General features: G+C 42.2%; 1 protein-coding gene across 1 annotated transcript; it reads right to left on the bottom strand.

The window, feature by feature from the left end:
- Positions 1 to 215: 215 nt before the first annotated feature.
- Positions 216 to 16671, bottom strand: LOC124803154 (prostaglandin reductase 1-like). Its single transcript, XM_047264335.1, has 3 exons — positions 16471 to 16671; positions 4703 to 5059; positions 216 to 668 (listed from the first exon to the last, which is right to left on the bottom strand). The coding sequence occupies exons 1-3, from the start codon at positions 16669 to 16671 to the stop codon at positions 216 to 218; spliced, it is 1011 nt and encodes a 336-aa protein (XP_047120291.1).
- Between the last annotated feature and the right edge of the window lie 6583 nt (positions 16672 to 23254).

Raw genomic sequence — 23254 nt, 5'->3', positions numbered from 1 at the left:
CAAATCACATACGATAGGAAACTGATAGTACAATTATTACTATTTCTCTAAAACTGCAAATGATGATGTTTCGAAATTAAAGTATTAGAGACGTAACTTCTAGCGGAATAGTTGAGCTAAATCGTGCACTTTACATTTTATGTTTTCTTTATTTAAAGTTCAAGGAAACTGTCTCTGTATTTGCTCTGGTATCCTCATCTACTGCAAGAGCATTTTCACAATTTGACAACAGCTTTCCCAAAATTTTCACCTCGCAGCATACCGATGAAGGCTTTTGGAGCGTTGTGGAAGCCGTCGGTCACCGTCTCCCTGTACTTGAGTTTCCCCTCTCTGACCCACTGCGTCAGCTGGCTGATGCCCTCGTCCCACCGGTCGTGCCATCGCGAATAACCGCAACCCTCAAGCCGCAGCTGATTGGCTAAAAATGAAAACGGCAGAGTGACCAGGTTTTGGATCTCTGATTCGTTGTACTGGGAGATGCCGCCAATAAGAGCGATGCGACCACGGTAGCGCATGTTGCTGATGATCTTAGTGCTCATGTCTCCTCCCACGTTGTCGAAGTACACGTCGACGCCGTCTGGGACAGCCTGCTTGAGGGCGGTGGACACGTCTGTCGTCTTGTAGTTAAAAGCGTGTTGAAAGCCCAGGTCGTCTTTCAGCCATTTCACCTGAGAACAAGAGACTTAAGTCACATCAAAACCAGATACTGGATCGACTTATTTGCTCGGTTATTTAGTGTAAAGAATGAATTCTGTCTATAGTGTAAAAAAGGTCTGGATATTTCAATAAACGCATTAATCCGTTTCACTTCCAAGGAAACGCTAGTCGCAAAACTAGAAGAACATTCGATAGTTTCCGTGTTTTTTTTTTTTTTTTTTTTTTTTTTTTTTTTTTTTTTGTGGCTGACCAACATATTTGATTGTTGTTTCATTCGAGTTGTGAAGTAGTAAAAGCTTTTATTGTCCACAGTAATAAATAGGTAGACATAGCACCTGGATTCTTTCTGACACAAACAAAGGTAAGACAAAAATACGTTCTAGAGTTTTGTTTCGGTAAGTATTCAACAGATATGGCACCGCCCGATCAAAAAGCTTTCTCATCGTTTTCAAGTGAACCATGTCATGCTCTTTCCCTGATGTGTCTATGGCATCTGCAGTATCGTACGAATTTAATCACAGATTATCCGGTGATACGTTTTGCACTTTCGCGATTTTTTCTCCTGTTGTTACACTTTCAGGATGTTCTTCACTTAATCTGAAGTGTGTTAATATTTGGATTCAGCTGCACTTATTTTAGCAGTTAACAGTGTAGCCCTTCATTTGTGTGACGCACCGTTTGAAGTAGCTGACTGAATTGAGTGACTGGAGACAGTAACTTGCCTCCAGAGCATGACTCCATTTTCCACCAGGGGTGAGAGTGCAGATTTTAGGACACCCCAGTGGATCAGCCCATAATTCCTCATCATTCGATAGGGTGGGCAGAGTTTTGTGATGGCAGAATATACCCGAATACGTAAGAGACGCTCTCATAAGGCACCTAACTTACCGCCGATATGTCGAAGAGCTGAGGAAGAAAAGCAACGCAAAGACAACACCAGCTCTATAAAAAATCAGAGGAAAGACAGTCTAGATGGCAATGGTTATTTTATTAAAATGACCGGTTTTGGCATAATCTTAGGCCATCTTCAGACAGCACCATCAGCTGAAGTTGATGATGTCTAGAACAGCCAGTAGACCTCAATTGGTGAGCAGTTTCAGCGACTAAGGTCTACTGGCTGTTCTAGACATCATCAACTTCAGCTGATGGTGCTGTCTGAAGATGGCCTAAGATTAAGCCGAAACCGGTAATTTTAATAAAATATCCATCGCGATCTAGACTTTTTTTACTGATTTTATACAATTAATAAGCTCTTTTGTTTCCCAAAAATGTTACCAAAAATTTTGAACACCAGCTCTGCCGGCTACTAAGACTCATATCAACACTACGATAGTACCTTTGATTTGTTCTGTACAAAATGCTGGTGCATCTAGTTTTGTTAATACGATCGGAGAAATGCTGCCGATACGTGCACTGATCGCAATAGTCGCAGCAAAATCGATCTCTCAGTTGCGCACTGCACATATCCCAGGATTCCTGACGGCTAAACTGCGTTAGTGTATTGAATCATATTATTATTTTTTTCTTTTCTTTTACTATACATGAGCTAAATGTAAACTAAATGAGCGATAAACCTAAGACACCGCCAAAAATAAATTAACGAGTTGTTTTGTGGCAAGGATAATGTTTGATACATCGTTAAATATCTGTATGAAACAAAGAAGAAGCTCTAATTTATTAATTTATGTATATTCACCCTTTTGATTCGGGGAGTGGTAGCGTACGCACGTACGCTTGGATCTGTTGTACCAGCATTGTTAATTATGTGTTTTTTTAACCGTTCATGAAAAGTATTATGAAAAGTTATTAGAAAAGGAATATTTATTCGCACGGTTGTAAGTTCAACTCCTATCTATTCATCATTTCACTTGCCGCCGAAATCCTGCATAAAGAAGTTCTTTGGAGACCAGAATAAATGGCGCCGTATCCGAAGGAGCTTTCCTGCATCGACATTATCACACTCAAGACTAAACACGCTAGAACTAATGTGAAGGTAATGACTCAGACTTGATAGACACCTATTGAACTTGGTTTACTTTTACTAAAAATATTGTTCTTCGTGTGTTTAAGAACTTATAGACAGATCGACAGTTTCAATGGTTGTAGTGATTATTCGGGATCGCACACTACTGGAAGCAGCAGTACGTAATACAAATTATGTTTATTGACCTTGAATGTAATGATATTCAAGGTCTTTTGATATTGGTATCAGTTAAAGTTCACCCAATATTGTGCACAGATTCATAAATTACCTTCAAAATGTTCTCAACTATTCTTTCTAACCTATTTTTCCAATTATTCAAGCAATTATTAATGCATTTCTAGAGACCTATTCATTACGTAACCTAGATACCTAACCCACAGGTATATACGAGTATCCGCAACCCAGACATTAAGGTGCTGCTCCAAAGTACCTTGCCCACAAGTATATATCCGCAACTCAGGCATTAAAGTGCTATTCCAAAATGCCCAAAAATGACTACACTGTAATACTGCTCGTTACAGAATACTAATGTAACTTTGTAGTATGTGTCAAATCAATGCTAGAGAATACAGAAAAACAGCCGTTCGTACGAGAACGTCTACACAGATAACTAAGAGAACTAACCTTTCATAGAAGAGCGGGAATCGAGCATGCGTGGCAAGAGAACTGCATGTATCAGACCTTCCTAATTCAGCAGTCAAATGTAGATGGTAGCTTGTTTCGCTCTCGAAAATTAGTGTGAAAACATCACTTCAACCAGAAAGAACACCAGACACAAATTTCAATTACACTTTTACCAGAAAGAATATGATGGTCAACTGTGGTCCTGAAAAGGACCAAGATGATGTTTCTGGTGTGAAAGGACCAGCCGCCAGAGAAACCTGACGCACAGGGTACTCCCGATTGCAAGTCTTATCTTGGTCGGAAATCATTGCAATCTTCGTGGAGGCTCCTTTCATGTACCCCTTTCATGTACCCCAACATCTCTTCAACATCTATACCAACGACCAGCCATTGACCCCAGGCACAAGGAGATTCTTATATGCAGATGACCTAGCCCTTGCTACGCAGAGCTCATGCTTTGAAAGAGTGGAAAGAAACCTGTCAAGCTACTACAATCGGAACCAAGTCAGACCAAACGCTTCGAAGACACAAGTGTGTGCCTTTCATTTAAGGAACAGGGAATCTAATCGTGAGCTACATATTGCATGGTCAGGTATCCAACTCCAGCATCATCACGCACCTAATTACTTGGGAGTCACTCTCGATAGAATTCTGACATTCAAAACTCACTGCAAGAACATCAAAATGAAAATCTCCGCTCGAAACAACCTAATTCGCAAACTAGCGGGGACACAGTGGGGATAACATCCAAAAACTATTCGCTGTTCCGCAATGACACTGTGCTTTTCTGCTGCTGAATATGCTTATCCAGTTTGGTACAGGTCATTTCATGCCAGACGAGTAGACATTGCTCTCAACGAAACCTGCAGGTTGATCACAGGTTGCTTAAGACCTACCCCAACTGATAAGCTCTAGTGCCTGGCTGGAATAGCACCACCATGGATACGCAGAACAGTGGCTGCCAACAAGGAGAGACCACCTGGACACAACGAGAGCTGGCTGGTGTGGAAATCTTTAAACAGATTACGATCAGGGGTTGGACGATCCAGAGACAACCTGAAGAGATGGGGCTTCATAACAGAAGATACGTCCTGTGCTTGTGGATAAGAACAAACCACAAGCCACATGCTCCGGTGCCTTTTGTGCCCTACATCCTGCACGAAGATTAATCTCCTGCAAGCCACTCCAAGCGCCTTGGAGGTTGCAAAGTACTGGGCACATGTAATATAAATACAATGTGTGTATATGTATGTACATATTTATTGATGTGTATGGATAGTGTAAATTTGTATGTTTCTAATTCGAGAATAAAACCAGAAAGAATCTTTGTTAATCTATTGAAAAGACAATTGCAGGACTATCTGTGTGTCGCAATGAGAAGTGTTACCTTCTCTATTGAACACGCACATTTTAAGTTGAAAGAAAGTTGCTGCATACCTTGGCGTCAGATCCGGCGAAGCCGATGACAGTGCATCCCTTGATGAGCGCTATCTGCCCCACTATGCTGCCCACAGCGCCCGCAGCGCCACTGACCACGACCACCTCTCCCGCCTTGGGCTTGAGGACATCCAGCAGCGGGAAGTAGCCGCTGATTCCAGGCATACCGAGCACTCCCAAGGACAGGGATACTGGCAGATCCCCCAGCTCTGGAGCCAGCATGGGCGGCGACATGTGGATGGGGAACTCTGCGTTGGGCCCCACGTCAGCCACGGTGCGGTCGCGCCATCCCCAGTAGCCCACCACGTGGCGACCCACCGGGAAACCAGCAGCCCGGCTCTCCACAATGCGCGCCACCTGTGGATGGGCTTGTGTGTTACACTACCACATTGCTACACTGATTCGAAACAGTTGTATCAGTAACAATTTATTTGACTACTCTTGGAAATATACACTACTGGCCATTAAAATTGGTACACCACGAAGATGACGTGCTACTGACGCAAAATTTAACAGACAGGAAGAAGATGCTGTGATATGCAGGTGATTAGCTTTTCAGAGCATTCACACAAGGTTGGTGCCGGTGGCGACACCTACAACGTGCTGACATGAGGAAAGTTGCCAACCGATTTCTCATACACAAACAGCAGTTGACCGGCGTTGTCTGGTGAAACGTTGTTGTCATTACTCGTGCAAGGAGGAGAATTGCGTACCATCACGTTTCCGACTTTGATGAAGGTCGGATTGTAGCCTATCGCGATTGCGGTTTATCGCATCGCGACATTGCTGCTCGCGTTGGTTGAGATCCAATGACTGTTAGCAGAACATGGAATCAGTGGGTTCAGGAGGGTAATACGGAACGCCAGGCTGGCTTCCAACGGCCTCGTATCACTAGCAGTCGAGATGACATGCATCTTATCCGCATGGCTGTAACGTATCGTGCAGCCACGTCTCGATCCCTGAGTCAACACATGGGGAAGTTTGCAAGACAACAACCATCTGCACGAACAGCTCGACGACGTTTGCAGCAGCATGGACTATCAGCTCGGAGACCATGTCTGCGGTTACCCTTGACGCTGCATCACAGGCAGGAGCGCCTGCAATCGTGTACTCAACGACGAACCTGGGTGCAGGAATGGCAAAACGTCATTTTGTCGGATGAATCCAGTTTCTGTTTACAGCATCATGATGGTCGCATCCGTGTTTGGCGACATCGCGGTGAAAGCACATCGTCATCGCCATACTGGCGTATCACCTGGCGTGATGGTATGGGGTGCCAATGGTTAGACGTCTCGGTCACCTCTTGTTCGCATTGACGGCCCTTTGAACAGTGGACGTTACATTTCAGATGTCTTACGACCCGTGGCTCTACCCTTCATTCGATCCCTGCGAAAGCCTACATTTCAGCAGGATAATGCACGACCGCATGTTGCAGGTCCCGTATGGGCATTTCTGGATACAGAAAATGTTCGACTGCTACCCTGGCCAGCACATTCTCCAGATCTCTCACCAATTGATAACATCTGGTCAATAGTGGCCGAGCAACTGGCTCGTCACAATACGCCAGCCACTACTCTTGATGAACTGTGGTATCTTGTTGAAGCTGCATGGGCAGCTATACCTGTACACGCCATCCGAGCTCTGTTTGACTCAATGCCCAGGCGTATCAAGGCCATTATTACGGCCAGACGTGGTTGTTATGGGTACTGATTGTTCAGGATGTATGCACCCAAATTGCGTGAAAATGTAATCACATGTCAGTTCTAGTATAATATATTTGTCCAATGAATACCCGTTTATCATCTGCATCTTTGCTTGGTGTAGCAATTTTAATGGCCAGTAGTGTACAAGGAAATTACTCCACTCAGCACCTCTACTGTAACACCTGCCACTTGAATTGTGTGAGCATATCCATGACATTCCTTTTCTTGATATGTGACTCTTTCGCGAAATGTGCTCTAGCTACAATTTCAAAGACTTTTAATCATAAACATAAGAGACCATATCCACAAATATTGGTCGAACCTTAAATCTCCTCCAACTTGTATCATGAGGCACATTTTAATTTTTTTCTGCAAATTTACAAACAAATCACCATAAAAAATCCAACATTCTCTGTCTTCTCTATGCCCAGTTCTGACACCAGATGACATAATCAGATTCATTACCAAACTCTACATACAGTTTTTTATTTTTCCTCAGGCTTTATACCCTTATCCAGGGAAACATAAATCGTTCTATATCAAATAATACTAGATAATCAGGCCAGATTTTATCTCAACTCTGGAGTCACATACTCACATATCAGAAACACTTTGTAACTGTCTCGGTCCGGCACACGGTTATAATCTGCCACGCAGTCTCATATCAGCGAACAGTCCGCTGCAGAGTGAAAATCTCATTCTGCAAACACTTTGTAGCTCTTTATCAACTTTAGTTTAGGTTACCCACTTCCCTACCCAACTTCCCATAGCGCAAATGAGGCGAAAAAAGTCCAGTGTACTTTACTGCATCTTATGCTACCCTGAAATAACTAATTCCTGATCACCGCTGTCTGCATTCATAAAATCACCCATGGATTGATTTCAAACAGAATCCTCCTTGAAACTTGCTGTAGCAGTCAGCTGGTTCCCCTGTAATCTTCAACATAGTGACAACGGTCAACCAGCGGCCAGAAATCGCTTTGGTGATGGACATCTGGTAAAATTTTTTGATTGGTTTGAGTGAGTTAAATTCACATGTTATATCATAAGAATACCATATATTCGCAGCGTTTATTTGTGCTTAGGTTAGTACACACAGCACTTAGGAAGCATTACTTTCTGTACACAGGTTTATATGTTACGAAAACATGGGTAGTCATAAAAATTCTCAGTGATGAACCATCAGTGTTATGTTAAATGTATAACGGTCTCAACTGTCACATTGTTCAACTTTGGTTGTTCTGACCAGTTTAAAAAATTTTCTTATCAGTGCATAGTGTAGGTCCAAATATTAGACAATGCCATACTTTGATTTCTTAGACGGAATTATCTGACGCTCACTCAGCGGATGGAAACCAACGTAAATCTGAGGCAGAATAAGTTTTGATGATATGCTGTTCAATATGAAACACCTGTCTCGTTCACCGCGATTTGCTGCTAATTTATTTCCTGGATCATCAATCCTTATTGTTAAGAGGAGACAGTCTTGAACGACGAACCTCTTATATACAATACAGTGGTAAAAAACTGAAAAAGAAATTTAGGACGTTCTCCTTCTATGTGATTATGATCGAGTGAATTTGGTTTTAAAAGCTACAGTAAGGATAGCAGTGTTTCTTGTAACAAAATGATGTGGACTGTTTTTCAGACAGACCAGAGGTTGTACGATCGATCTGAGGTGCTGGGGGAAAATTTTTACTTGTGGATGCTCCACTTCCTAGGTTAAGAAAGCCACTCTCTACGCAAACTTTCAAAAAGAACGGAAGGAGTTATGTTGTGTGCAAAAACTGGTGGTGAAGAATTTTCCTGAACCTTGCAGAACTAATTCTGGGCAGGTAACAATTTTAAGGACTAACGTGTAAATGCTCGTGTGCAAGATTAAATGGATATCTCGAAAATTACGGCCCTAGGCTTAGTTCTTAAAGTGGGGAATTTGCAAAAGAAATATCGCACTCTGGCTAACGCTCTCTGACTGGAGTAATATGGTGGAGATGATTTTGAGCTGATTGCATCTTCCACGATATAAATTAGAAGTCTACAACGTAATGTGTAGGGGTCGAACAGAAACAGTGATGAAAATCAGTATTCAGATTTCTTCATAGACAAATTTATGAGATCAGCATAGTAATGAATAATCAAACCCTGTGAAAATTGCCTCTATCCAAATTTATACACTGAAGAGCCAAAGAAACTATTACACCTACCTGCTTCCGTGTAGGGCCCCGGCAAGCACGCCGAAGTGCTACGACACGACGTAGCATGGACTCGAAAAATGTGTGAAGTAGTACTAGAGATAACTGATTCTATGAATCCTACAGGGCGTCTATAAATACATAAGACTACGAGAGGATAGAAACTCTTCTGAACAACACGTTGCAAGGCATCCCAGATACGCTGAAAAATGTTCATTTCTGGGGAGTTTGGTGGCCAGCGGAAGTGTTTAAACTCAGAAGAGTGTTCCTGGAGCCACTCTGTAGTCATTATGGACGTGTGGGATATCACATTATCCTGAAGGAATTGCCCAAGTCCGTCGGAATGCACAATGGACATGAATGGATGCAGGTGATCAGACAGGATGCTTACGATAGTGTCATCTGTCAGAGAAGTATGCAGATGTATCAGGAGTCCCATATCACTTCAATTGCACACGCCCCACACCATTACAGAGCCTCCACCAGCTTGAATAGTCCCCTGCTGACATGCAGGGTCCATGTATTCATGAGGTTTTCTCCATATCCTTACACGTCCATCCGCTCGATACAATTTGAAGCGAGACACATCCGACCAGACAACAGGTTTCCAGTCATCAACAGTCCAGCTTCGGTGTTGACGGGCCCATGTGAGACGTAAAGCTTGGTGTCCTATAGTTATCAAGGGTTCACGAGTGGGAGCTTGGCTCCGAAAGCCCATATCGATGATGTTTCGTTGAATGGTTCGCACGCTGACACTTGTTGATGGTCCAGCACTGAAATCTGCAGCAGTTTGGGGAAGGGTTGCACATCTGTAACGAAGAACGATTATCTTCAGTCGTCGTTGGTCCCGCTGTTGCAGGATGTTTTTCCGGCCACAGCGACGTCGGAAATTTCATGTTTCACCGGATTCCTGCTATTCAATGTGCACTCGTGAAATGGTCGTGCGGGAAAAAAATCACTTCATCGTTACTTCGGAGATTCTGTGTCCCATCGCTCGTGCGCCGACTATAGCACCACGTTCAAACTCATTTAAATCTTGATAACCTGCCATTGCAGTAGCAGTAACTGATCTGACAACTGCACCAGACACTTGTTGCTTATGTAGGCGTTGCCGAAAGCGGCATCTTATTCTGCCTGTTAACATATCTCTGTATTTGAATACGGATGCCTGTACCGGTTTCTTTGGGGCTTCAATGTATAATGATTAAATGGAAGGCAGCGACACACCCCTATCAGTTAATACTTCGTGCCATCGTAAGAATTTACTCCCTCCCAACGTTCATTGATAAGTGGCAACTATTAGATCACAAAATGTTTGATGAGAACTGTTATTGGAAGTTGGTGATTAAAAATCCAGAAGACCGCACATTTTTTAAGCTCACATATTCATTACCACTGCAAAGAAGATGAGACAGGCGAGGGACCTGGATCTCTTGTTGGAGCTGCCAATTACACTAACTCTACATAAGGCTGCAATGTGCCGAGCTGAGCAATGGAGACGTGCAGACGTCTTTTGGGGTGCTGTCACCAACGGAAAAATTACGAAGCTCGGCGATCCAGCTAATAGGATCCGCTCCAACACAGAATCCCTAGAAAACTAGCGCTTTTCCCAGCCTCCAATGAAATATAAAATCCTTCCCTACTACCAAAAAGTATTCATTTCAACGCTGCGATCAGACGACACTCTTCCTTACACCAACTGCAAGTTCTCCCGCCAATGTCCATAGCCTCATAAGCAGTTTGGAGAAATTCAGAAACGACCGGTATGAGGCTAGAGCTGGTATCCAGTGTCCTGCGCTCTCTGAAAGCGGCAGATACTATTCTTTTATCCTTCAAAATAAGTCAGAAAAAAGATAAAATGTTCTTGGTTGTTTGGCCGCGTCATATTTCGTTCTAAAGTAATTGACGTTTCGACCCCTCTGCTGGGATCATCTTCAGGATGTCCGATAATCGACGTTTCGACTTCTCTGCTGGGATCTAGAGTAGTGTTCTAGCAGTAGTGGACATCAGAACATCCTGAAGAAGATTCCAGCGGAGGGGTCGAAACGTCGATTATTTTAGAAGGAAATATGACGCGGCCTAACAACCCAGAAGGTTTTATCTTTAGTGACATAACTCAGAAAAACATGGAAAAGTCGCCCCTGACTACTACAAGAGGTGCCGCATCTCCCAGCAATCATTGTGCGAGGGCAATGCTTGCCACTTCCTGTTGGTTCGTGCTGATCTCACTTCCAAGAATCTTACGCCACCCAGACTGCGGCCTCGTACACCTGCCACCGATCTGCTCCTCCTAAGCATTTCCTGTCGCTCCGTCTCGTAGCCTCAGCACTTTTGCACATACCCCAGGCACTCATAAATCATTAAAATAGTCTCTGAGATAAAAGGAAAGAGCTATAATTGCACACGGTACCTACTGCCAGACACCACGTTTTATGATATCAATAACATTTTTCATACCGCATTTCCCCGTTGTCAGGCTCGTAAAGATAAATACACTGACGGAAAAACATCGCAACACCTAGAAAGACTTGTCACATAAACCAATGTTGATAGACGTTTTTCTACATCTGAAAGATTATATGTATCCAAATTTCGCACCAGTCGCATAAGAGCGGCTCTAGTAGAGCCACTATGACGATACAAATTAAATGCATACTGTAAGACAGAGATTTAGGAACCAGATTTTAAATTGTAAGACATTTCCAGGAGCAGATGTGGACTCTGACCACAGTCTATTGGTTATGAACTGTAGATTAAAACTGAAGTAAAGGCAAAAAGGTGGGAATTTAAGGAGATGGGACTTGGATAAACTGAAAGAACCAGAGGTTGTACAGAGTTACAGTGAGAGCATAAGGGAACAATTGACAGGAATGGGGAAAGAAATACAGTAGAAGAAGAATGAGTAGCTTTGAGGAATGAAATAGTGAAGGCAGCGGAGGATCAAGTAGGTAAAAAGATGAGGGCTAGTAGAAATCCTTGGGTAACAGAAGAGATACTGAATTTAATTGATGAAAGGAGAAAATACAAAAATGCAGTAAGTGAAGCAGGTAAAAAGGAATACAAACGTCTCAAAAATGAGAGCGACAGGAAGTGAAAAATGGCTATGCAGGGATGGCTAGAGGGCAAATGTAAGGATGTAGAGGCTTATCTCACGAGGGGTAAGATAGATACCGCCTACAGGAAAATTAAAGAGACCTTTGGAGAAAAGAGAAGTACTTGCATGAATATCAAGAGCTCAGATGGAAACCCAGTTCTAAGCAAAGAAGGGAGAGCAGAAAGGTGGAAGGAGTATATAAAGGGTCTATACAAGGGCGAGGTTCTTGAGGACAATATCATGGGCATGGAATGGGATGAAGATGATGTTGAAATGGGAGATACGATACTGTGTGAAGAGTTTGACAGTCGAAACAAGGCCCCGGGAAAAGACAACATTCCATTAGAACTACTGACAGCCTTGGGAGAGCCATCCTGACAAAACTCTACCATCTGGTGAGCAAGATGTATGAGACAGGCGAAATTCCCTCAGACTTCAAGAACAACATAATAATTCCAATCCCAAATAAATCAAGTGTTGACAGACGTGTAAATTACCGAACTATCAGTTTAATAAGTCACAGCTGCAAAATACTAACGCGAATTCTTTACAAACGAATGGAAGAACTGGTAGAAGCCGACCTCGGGGAAGATCAGTTTGGATTCCGTAGAAATGTTGTAACACGTGAGGCAATACTGACCCCACCACTTATCTTAGAAGAAAGATTAAGGAAAGGCAAACCTACTTTTCTAGCATTTGTAGACTTAGAGAAAGCTTTTGACAATGTTGACTTGAATATTCTCTTTCAAATTCTGAAGGTGGCAGGGGTAAAATACAGGGAGCGAAAGGCTATTTACAGTTTGTACAGAAACCAGATGGCAGTTATAAGAGTCGAGGGACATGAAAGGGAAGCAGTGGTTGGGAATGGATTGAGACAGGGTTGTAGCCTATCCCCGATGCTATTCAATCTGTATATTGAGCAAGCAATAAAGGAAACAAAAGAAAAGTTCAGAGTAGGTATTAAAATCCATGGAGAAGAACTAAAAACTTTGACGTTCGCCGATGACATTGTAATTCTGTCAGAGACAGCAAAAGACTTGGAAGAGCAGTTGAACGGAATGGACAGTGTCTTGAAAGGAGGGTATAAGATGAACATCAACAAAAGCAAAACGAGGTTAATGGAATGTAGTCGAATTAAGTCGGGTGATGCTGAGGGAATTAGATTAGGAAATGAGACACTTAAAGTAGTAAAGGAGTTTTGCTATTTGGGGAGCAAAATAACTGATGATGGTCGAAGGAGAGAGGATATAAAATGTAGACTGGCAATGGCAAAGAAAGCGTTTCTGAAGAAGAGAAATTTGTTAACATCGAGTATAGATTTAAGTGTCAGGAAGTCGTTTCTGAAAGTATTTGTATGGAGTGTAGCCATGTATGGAAGTGAAACATGGACAACAAATAGTTTAGACAAGAAGAGAATAAAAGCTTTCGAAATGTGGTGCTACAGAAGAATGCTGAAGATTAGATGGGTAGATCACATAACTAATGAGGAGGTATTGAATAGAATTGGGGAGAAGAGGAGTTTGTGGCACAACTTGACCAGAAGAAGGGATCGTTTGGTAGGACATGTTCTGAGGCATCAAGGGATCACCAATTTAGTACTGGAGGGTAGCCTGGAGGGTAAAAATCGTAGAGGGAGACCGACAGATGAATACACTAAGGAAAGGATGGAGGCTGCAGTAGGTACTGGGAGATGAAGAAGCTTCCACAGGATAGAGTAGCATGGAGAGCTGCATCAAACCAGTCTCAGGACTGAAGACCACAACAACAACAATTGTAATGGGCGTGAGCGTTGTTACCTCTTACACTGATGTTACTCAAGAATGCGTTTAAGGTGACAAAGACCACTTTATCAACACCTCACTGACTTTTAACGAGCTCGTGTAACAGGTTATGGTAAGCAGGATGTCCCTTCTGTGATATTGCAGAAAGACTTGACAGCAATGCAGTCACTGTACATGATTGCTGGAAGCTGTGGTCACGAGTAGGTGCGGTCGCAAGAAGACCGGGCTCTGGATGGACACGAAGCCCTACCGAGAGGGACGAACATCGTGTTCGGCATACGGCAACTTACTGTATCTGCAGCAGCAGTCTGAGCAGCAGTTGGCACCACAGTGACACAACGAACCGTTACAAATCGGTTACTTCAAGGCAACTTCGAGCCAGACGCCCAGTTGTGTGGGTCTCAATTACCTCAAACCACAACCACTTGCGACTTCAGTGGTGTCGACCTCACTGGAGGACAGGGCGGAGGTGTGTTGCGTTTCCTGATGAAAGCTGGTTTTCCCTCGGTGCCAGTGATGGCAGTGTGGTGGTTATAAGTAGCCCAGTTGAGGGTGTGCAACCAATCTGTCTGCGAGCTAGACATACTGGATATACACCTAGAGTTGTGGTCTGGTGTGCGATTTCGTATGATAGGCGGAACACCGTCATTGCTATCCCACGCACCTTGACTGCAAATTTGTACGTCAGTCTGGTGATTCGACCCGTTGCGCTGCCATTCATGAACAGTGCTCCAGTAGGTGTTTTCCAACGGGATAACGGTCGCCCATATACTGCTGTCGTAATCCAACATATTCTGCAGAGTGTCGATATATTTTCTTTGTTCGAGCACCAGATCCGTCGCCAAGAGGGCATATATGGGACATCATCGGATGAGAACTCCAGCGTCATCCAAACCACCTCTGTATTGATAGACAGAGTGCAACAGGTGTGGAACTCCATCCCAAAAACTGACATCTGTTATCTGTACAACACAACGCATGCACGTTTGCATGCCTGCATTCAACTTACTGACGGTCACACCGGTTTTCAATGCACCAGCATTTCGCGTTTGCCATGGCTTATTTCGCGCTTTTAACCTGCAATTTTGCAATGTTCATCACTTAATTAAGTATACTACCTAGACAAATCTACTTCTGGAGTTTCATTACTCTACATTAATTATATTCTGGTGTTGCTATGAGTTTTCTGCCAGTACGTATTGTAATTGTTAATGCATCCGGCGCGCAAAATACTTGCCGCGTTTCATTCTGACCAAACAAACAGCTAAGTCAAATGCGAAACTAGACATCATTAGATTTCACAGACTTCTCAGAGATGATGGATCAGATTTCCTTATACAGCAAGGACGAAGAGTAGTTCATCTGAGAAGATTAATGAACACCTTGTGACAAAAAAATGAAACTAGAATGAAACATCTGAAACACAAATTTATCCAACTTAGCCAGTTACAAATGCAACACATACGTCAAGACAGAGTGCTTCTGAGCTAGATTCGTCATCAACATTGCAACGTTGCAGACGTTTTGTGTTTGAGTAAAGTTACGAAATTTTTTGACGCTGAGGCCATCTTTGAACTGGAACTCGTAGAAGATTCCAACTTGGTAATTAAGTTTCAAGAACTCAAACTTGTAGTATGATGTTAATTTCATAGTGGAGTCATTACTGCTGAATACAGTGTGAATTGTCCTAATATTCTTGTACTGTGATGGTAGACTAAATATCGATGCGTTTTCGTTTTGGAGAAGGAACTGAATTACTCTTTGGTGTCTTATAACAGCGATATCACAAGGATATCCTTCTGAGAACCCACTAAATAAACATTCAAGGCTGTCGGGTCAGCACTACTGTATTTCATGTCTCTCGCCACATGGACGTCAAGTTAGGGTCAGAAAGTGCCACTGCATATATTAACAAAAGTTCTCTGGCTTAAATGTACTTTTCAAGGACTGTTAGTACTGTTTAAAGCAGCAGGAAGAATGACGGGCGTATGATCAAAGCATATTATTGGTTTTATAGCCGCCCTTTTAATAGCAGAAAATTGGTTTCTATAATACGAATTGTTCATAAAATAGTAGTGTGTTGAATTCACACAGTGGACGTTGCATATGGAAACGAAAAGTGCCTGCAAGGAAGAGAGACCCCTACAAATAATAGTAAACGATAAGTTTACGATTGAAACAACCACATTACAAAGAAGGCAAAGGGAGCAACGAGACCTTTATTAATGCCTTAATAATATATTAAATTTATTTTTGTTTTTAACGAGTATAGCCAGCGCGGTACCGGTAAAAACACAGATCCCAGCTGTTAATGTCAGAAATGAGTATCATTTACGGACAATTATACACAGATGGATGGTGCAATCACCAGTGTAATCACCAGGCAGCAGTAGGAAGACGTTCATCGATGGTTGAGGAAAGCTAGTGCCTTCACAGAGTCAAACGACTGTGGATAATTTGTATATTAGGAAAAGATGGAGCCACTACAAAAATGCCACCAGAATTTGCGTATCTCCTCATGAAAAGTTAGGCAACGGCCTTGCCGCAGGGGTTACGCCGGTTCCCGTGAGATCACCAAAGTTAAGCGCTGTCGGGCGTGGTCGGCACTTGGATGGGTGACCATCCAGGCCGCGATGCGCTGTTGCCATTTTTCGGGGTGCACTCAGCCTCGTGATGCCAATTGAGGAACTACTCGACCGAATGGTAGCGGCTCCGGTCAAATAAAACCGGGAGAGCGGTGTGCTGACCACACGCCCCACGTATCCGCATTCTCAACTGAGTATGAGACGGCGGTCGGATGGTCCCGATGCACCACTTGTGGCCTGAAGACGGAACTCTCTCTCTCTCTCTCTCTCTCTCTCTCTCTCTCTCTCTCTCTCTCTCTCTGCTCTCATGAAAAGTTAGTGACGTCATTAAGTGGCGTCACCGTGGTTGCATGTGGATGCAGTTCACCTCACTGGGTCAGCTTAGGTTCGAAAGCAAATCAGAAATACTTCACCTGGGCTGCTACCATGGTGTCTCCCACTTTGTGCGTTGCCCTGTGCCCCCTCTGGAAGGGGTCGACGCTGAAGTAAACAGCCTCGGCCAGGATCTGTCCATCCTTGACAGGCGGCAGGTCCTCCTCCTCGATTCGGAAGTCCTCAGGTCGAGGCTCTCCCTGGAAGTGTCTGGCGAGTACGATTTTGCGTGCCTTCACCATGGTCGCCGATGTTGATCTGGTGGCTCAAACGCAGCCGCTCTTATAGCACTACCGCCGAGGGCTTATCGAGTTGTTATCGGTATCTGTGTGGCGTATGTCTCTCTGATAAACAGAGTCTCATGTGCCTCATGACTAAGCAATACGGGGCATTACTGGCAAATCTACATCATAAAATCGTTGCACCGTAGTAGAGTTGTTATCAGTGTCTATGTAGTTAACTTCACTTTTACTGTCCTGTACATTCTGATAAACTAACACTTATTGTGTCCAGTCGATAGTTGAACGTCAAGTAAGACAACTTCAGATTATGAGAAATACTACTGAACTGTTAAGCTCTTATTTTGATGAGTTCTTGTCTGTAGAAAAAGAAAATGGGATTAGTTCAACAACTGTTCAATTGATTTACCTGAGTTTTGATGACAAATGAGTGTCCTTTCTCTTGTCTCCTTTCGTTTTCTAAACTTCTTTCATCACCGTCAAAGGACTTAAAAGGCCAGCACCAATCCTGTCCGGATTCCCGGGTTCGATTCCCGGCGGGGTCAGGGGCTTTCTCTGCCTCGTGATGACTGGGTGTTGTGTGCTGTCCTTAGGTTAGTTAGGTTTAAGTAGTTCTAAGTTCTAGGGGACTGATGACCATAGATGTTAAGTCCCATAGTGCTCAAAGCCATTTGAACCAACCAATCCTGCAAGCACCGACTCTCAAGCGGAAGAGTAGATAGAGAGAGAGCGATATGGAACACCTCCACAAGTAGAAGTTGGAGTCTGCTCGTACATCAACTGACAGTGCTAATCAAAACAAGAAACTACCAAATATCAAGGTGTTAAGTTCCTCAAACAGCGACTGTTCCGAAGAAGTACCTTCATCATTGAAGTAACTACCTTAATATAAATGGACGCTACCTAACAGATTTGTCAAGATAACTGCTTGAGCGGTTGATGGGAAATGTTGATTATGATGATCTTCTTGCTTCACTTGTACACTCTAAGACAAAAAACGACACACCATGAAGGAATTGTCCGAACGTGACGGAAATCCGTAGGTGTGATGTATGTGCACAGACAAACAAAAGATTACAGTTTCAGAAAAATGACCGGTATCTCTGTGGCTTATGTTACTCAGACAAGGAGAGTGTCGTGTGCCACATGACTAAAAAATATACAGAACATTACTAGCATATTTTGCACCTTAGAATAGTTGGACCGTAGTAGATTTGTTACCAATGTCTCTGAGATTAACGTCACTTTTACTGTAATGTACATTCCGATAAAGTAGCACTGTAACACTATATTATTTAACGTCAAGTAACACAATTTCGCATTAACAGATAAAATTGTACTCTTCAGCTCTTATTTTGATTATTTTGATTGATTCATGTGTGTAGAACAAGAAAACTGGATTTGTCCGTCAGAATCTCAGAAGATTTGACTGGGGTTTGATTATAATGGTGAGCCGTTTCTCCTGTCTTCTTCCGTTTCCTAAATTGCTTTCATTTTCATCCAAGGACTTAAAATCAGTACCAAACCTGCAAGCACCAACTCTCAATTGAGAAGGTAGAAAAAGAGCAACATGGAATAGCTTCACAAATAGAATTTGGAAGATTTTAGTGTTTGTAAGAGACAAAAAATTAATACTTTTCTTGTGAAGTGACAAATAATGCTACTTAAAAAAATAAATCACCAAAAGTTGGAATCGAGTTATTTAGTTCCTGAAGCATCGATGATTTCAAGTAAGTACCTGAATTGCTGTTCTTTTTATGTCATCCTTTTGTCACCCCTTCTCTGTAAGCATTCCCCTTTCATGTATGTTCTAAAACCGTTTGGCTGAAGAGCGGTGGACTGTGCCACTGCCACCAGCCCTCGCCATTACAGTAAAGAAAAGAAGAATAAACAACTGCTGCAGTGTGCTATCGTCTGGTGACACTGAAGTAAATTTCTAGTTGAGTGGCAAGGGCTAGCTGTGCACATAATTAAACATGCACATTGTTTATCAAATCCGTATGTTTTTGCCCCCCCCCCCCCCCCCAAAGGCAATTACATTGCTTGAGTCACGCATATGCAAGAGCTCCTTAAAATGTGCAAAACTGAGGATGCGTTCACGACCCTGATGTCAAGTTTCATGGAGTCTAGAGGAGCAGTAGCGCAGTAGATCCGAGTGCCTTATTTTTTGAGAATGTAGTATCTATGTTATGTTGAACAGCATTCAAAGAAAAATAACCACTAAAGTCGCAAGGTGCCGAAAGTTGGGTGTTCACATGCTCTTGTGCTCTAGCACAGCAGCCGCCACTGAATGACATGACAAGATCCGCACTAAACTCATTCAATGGCCGTTACTTTTCAGATCCTGAAGCAAAGCCGCGTATCAGAGTAGTTTGATTGGGTTAAGACTGCGAAGTTCAGTGTTCTTTAAATGTTTGTTGTTACGAATCTGCCAATTTATTCTGTTTCTTTGATGCTTCTTATTGATTGCAATATTTACTTCGCGAACAGTACATAGTAGAATGATAGCCTCAATTTCGATAAACAGAGTATTGAATTCTTCTGAAAGTGCATTCAACTTCTCCTTGTTAATCTTCAGCATTATTCTGTTGTGAAAAATCCGTTCTAGTAAAACGCTAACAGGGCCAACAAGTCAGTATACAATCAATAGATAGGCAACCTTAAATTCATGCCAGCACGAACTGAATTTAAGTTTGAATTGCTGCAGCATCATTGTTTAATGTTTGTTTGATTTGACAGCTGCCTGTTGACTATTCTTACTGAGGTTCGTTATTGTTTCTGTGGATGGCCATTGTTGCTGGCATTATGAATAATTGCTGGTGCATTTTATAAATAATATTTAAATATTTATTGATCTTTGTTGATTTCTGACGAAACATAACCTTAAAATCATGTCCAAGAACAGAAAAAAAATCTATCTTCTTCATTAAAAATCTAGAAGAAAATGGGGAGGAACGGCGCTTAAACATGTTGCAGAAGGGAAAAGATTCAATATATGGTAATCACACGAAAAGATGCAATAAACTTTGCTTCTTTTGCTTCATTTCATGTCCCCAAAGTCATGTATTGCCTGTCTGTGTAAAAATGGCTACACTTTTTAAAAGGTGCTGCACCTTAAAATCCTTTCTTTGCTCATGATATAGATTTAAAAACAAGTAAAATATTATTATACGCACATAATTGTAAGTAATCAGTTTACTGAGACAGCCAGCAATCTTTTAAAACATTAAAATATTAAAATTCCAAGTAACAGTATGTATTACAATTAATTAATAAAAACTATACTGAAGTAATTGTTCTTTAGTGGTGTCAGCGTACAGAATGAATCCCCGCAGCAGTGACACAGAAGCAGTGGAACGGAAGCGGTGCACCTAAGAAAAGGTCGTGTGGATTTGTCTGTCATTTAAGCAATTGGACTGCGTATAATGTCATAGATATAGCTTTCTTCACCTGATTTACAGCAGTTGCCCGCATAAGGTAACTTCCAATAGTTCATACAGATTAAAGTACCGTACATTGTAATAAGACATGGCGGAGCAGTGAAGTAAAATTCTGAGTAGTGCCAGTATAATTATTTCAAGCAGATGAACACTAGAAATAAATACATAGACAGTCTTTCGTTTCTTCCAAAGTATAGCATTCCTGACAGGCAGCACTGCCTAGCTCATAGCCGAATTAGCTCTGGGTAGCTGCGCCTGATATGTCTCAAGCTCAAGGACATTGCCTTCTGGGTGCCAGAGTTTAGCGCGAATTTCAGTTAGCGACAGCGTGATCTCTGCTGGAAAGAACTGCACTCTGGGCCAGGTTTTGGTGTGGTACAGACACTGATTTGCCATTTCATCACGCTTTATTACTTACTTCACTGATGTGATTACAAGCTGTTGGCTTTAAACCGTGTCATCGTGAGTGTTTCGCCAATGTTACTTGCAGAATTATTTTAGAATCATATTTCTCACAGCGTAATTTATCATGTAACATTTTGTTTAAGTACTAATGGACAATGGTATTCCTTTGTGTTAGATTTGGAAGCAATGGCTCATGGAGGTAAAGATATCCAGTTGTGCCTCTCATATTCGTGAGCCCTGATGGAAATCAGACCTTCTCTCTGATAAACGTTCACAGGTAGTGTTGACCATGAAACATTTTTGCTACTGTGCTACAATTATGAATTTGTCGTTTTTGTGTATCGTTTGTCGGCTGCCTGTCACGTTTCCCAACTACTTTAACATTTAATTGACTTTACAAGAAGTTTCAGAATTTGTCTTTTCACTATAATAAAATTGCATTTTTGTGAACATCAAACAATGTTGCTTCACTTATTCACGACCAGTACTGGTTTCTTCGTGCCTCTTTGTCTCATTGAACGGATCTTTTGCTACAAGTAACGCACTGGTTTTACACTGACACGCACTAGGTTTTATCCTTGCAATATTTTCAAATCTCTTGTATGTATTGATGTTGCACTTCGTCACTGAATGCAGTTCCACTTGAAGCCACAGCTCACATCAGTCGTCTACGTAATTTTTTCGGTAATTGTTAGAGTCTAAAAATTTATTTTCTTGTATATTTAGGTTCAGATCGTACAAACTGCAAAGACATTGCAACTGCAAGAGTCTTCATCTATAAAATGAGAGTCACTACATGAAACATTCATTTTCTATGCAGAAATCCACGCTAAGTTAAATGTGTCAGTTTCCTTCAAAAGCACACATATAAAAGCCACATTGCGCTTGTGAAAGTTCAATGATCTGTCGATAAAGCATTCCAAGTAAGATAGAATTATCACAGGGTTACACCTAAAAATGGCATAAAATCAGTTTCAAAGTTGTTCCCAAATTTCTATTGAGGACTATCGTAATGTTTAAAAGACAGAAGTTAGCTTTCTAATTGCTACCACTGAAGCAAATATATCTGTGACTTGTGTTCTCTGTCAAGACCAACACGGCTTCCGAATCATTTCTGAAGAAGAACATGAGATTCACTTTCTGCTGTTGCAGTTCCTGTCGCCGAAACATATCATTCCGATATCCACATGAATGAAAGCCAGGCATGGGTCAGTGCCTTCGCTAACTGAATATGGCGATAAAGAGCGTGAAAGATGCCTCCTGTTAAATAGAGGAAGACGAGGGGGTGACCGGCAGTGACCCCACGTTGAGGAGTACGCACATCATGGCTACGTTTCCTGGCAGGCTACTAGGCGGCCACAAATTGAGCATCATGTAACAGCAACTTGGCGTCTGTGATGTTCCAGCAATTTGTACGCCGTCTCCACCCCTGCAGTGGACGAACATTTGAGTACAGCCCCAGAGGAAATTTGCTAGCAGAACAACTTCTCGGGCTGTAGGTACGACTTTGTTGCCATCACAATGAGGACTGCGCCACACTGCCACTCTACGCCACATCACATCACGCCAACCATTATGTTAAGTATTTATTCTTGCAGTTGCTTAATATATCTTTAAGAATACAGCCGGCAGCGGCATGTAAAACAAACTAATGAGAATAGCGTTCTGCGGTTGAAGTGTAAGAAAACTAACTCACAGACTAACGAAAAAGAAACGCAGAAAGTGTAGGTATTGAATCATTTGGTCATACTACAGAATAGACTATTATTTTTGGCGAGGGAAAGAAACTAAAAATTAATAAGCATTGTGTAGTACATCTGTCAACTATATAGCATACAATTGAAGCAGCCATCGCTAGTTGACCCTTCACTTGCCTAAAAAAATCCGAGATGGCTGAGGTGGAAAACTGAAAAAGTCAAGATGGCGGTGACAGATATTTTAAAAGTGCAAGATTGGGGTAGCAGGAAATTTAAAAATCTACGATGACAGTGGCAGGAAATTTAAAAATCCAGCCGGCCGCGGTGGCCGGCGGGTCCAGGCGCTGCAGTCCGGAACCGCGGGACTGCTACGATCGCAGGTTCGAATCCTGCCTCGGGCATGAATGTGTGTGATGTCCTTAGGTTAGTTAGGTTTAAATAGGTCTAAGTTCTAGGGTACCGATGACCTAAGATGTTAAGTCCCATAGAGCTCATAGCCATCTGAACCATTTTTTTTTTAAAAAAATCCAACATGGCAGTGGCAGGAAATTTAAACCGTGGAAGACGGTGTTGGCAGGAAATTAAAAAAAAAAGTCCAAATTAGGGTAACTAGCCAAGCTGTGCTAGTGGCTATTATGGTACCATACTCAAAAGTATTAGAATTATCTGGATTAATCAAAATTTTTCGTGTCAAATACTGTATTTATTAACTCACATATGCAAGAAACAAAGCTTAAAAAAGTACTCCCAGTATTACAATATTTTTCAAAATTCACTAAAAATTGATTGTGGCAAATACTATACCGTTGAACGAGTAAATTTCATTTCGTACTCCCTCATCAGTAAACTTCATCTCTCCCTCTCTCTGTTTTATACTCTACATCAATAAATTTCATTTCTCTCTTTGTCTCTCTCTTCTCTCTCTGCCACTCACCCCCCCCCCTTCCCGCTCTATCTATCTGTATATCTCTCCCTGTATTACATTTCAATAAAAACGCTTACGTAACATTTTATTTCTGTCCTTGTCGCTGGTTACTTGAATGA

This window comes from Schistocerca piceifrons, chromosome 6 (genome assembly GCF_021461385.2).
Source record: "Schistocerca piceifrons isolate TAMUIC-IGC-003096 chromosome 6, iqSchPice1.1, whole genome shotgun sequence".
In the NCBI taxonomy this organism is placed as follows: Eukaryota; Metazoa; Arthropoda; class Insecta; order Orthoptera; family Acrididae; genus Schistocerca; species Schistocerca piceifrons.
This window is presented reverse-complemented; position numbering and strand designations above follow the sequence as displayed.

What these genes read in the sequence shown, in the direction of transcription:
- LOC124803154 (XM_047264335.1), bottom strand. Translation starts at nt 16,671, where the DNA reads ATGGTGAAGGCACGCAAAATCGTACTCGCCAGACACTTCCAGGGAGAG. An exon ending in ACACCATGGTAGCAGCCCAG is followed by an intron (nt 5,060 to 16,470) that starts GTGAAGTATTTC and finishes GCCCATCCACAG; the next exon opens with GTGGCGCGCATTGTGGAGAG. An exon ending in TCGCCGGATCTGACGCCAAG is followed by an intron (nt 669 to 4,702) that starts GTATGCAGCAAC and finishes TCTTGTTCTCAG; the next exon opens with GTGAAATGGCTGAAAGACGA.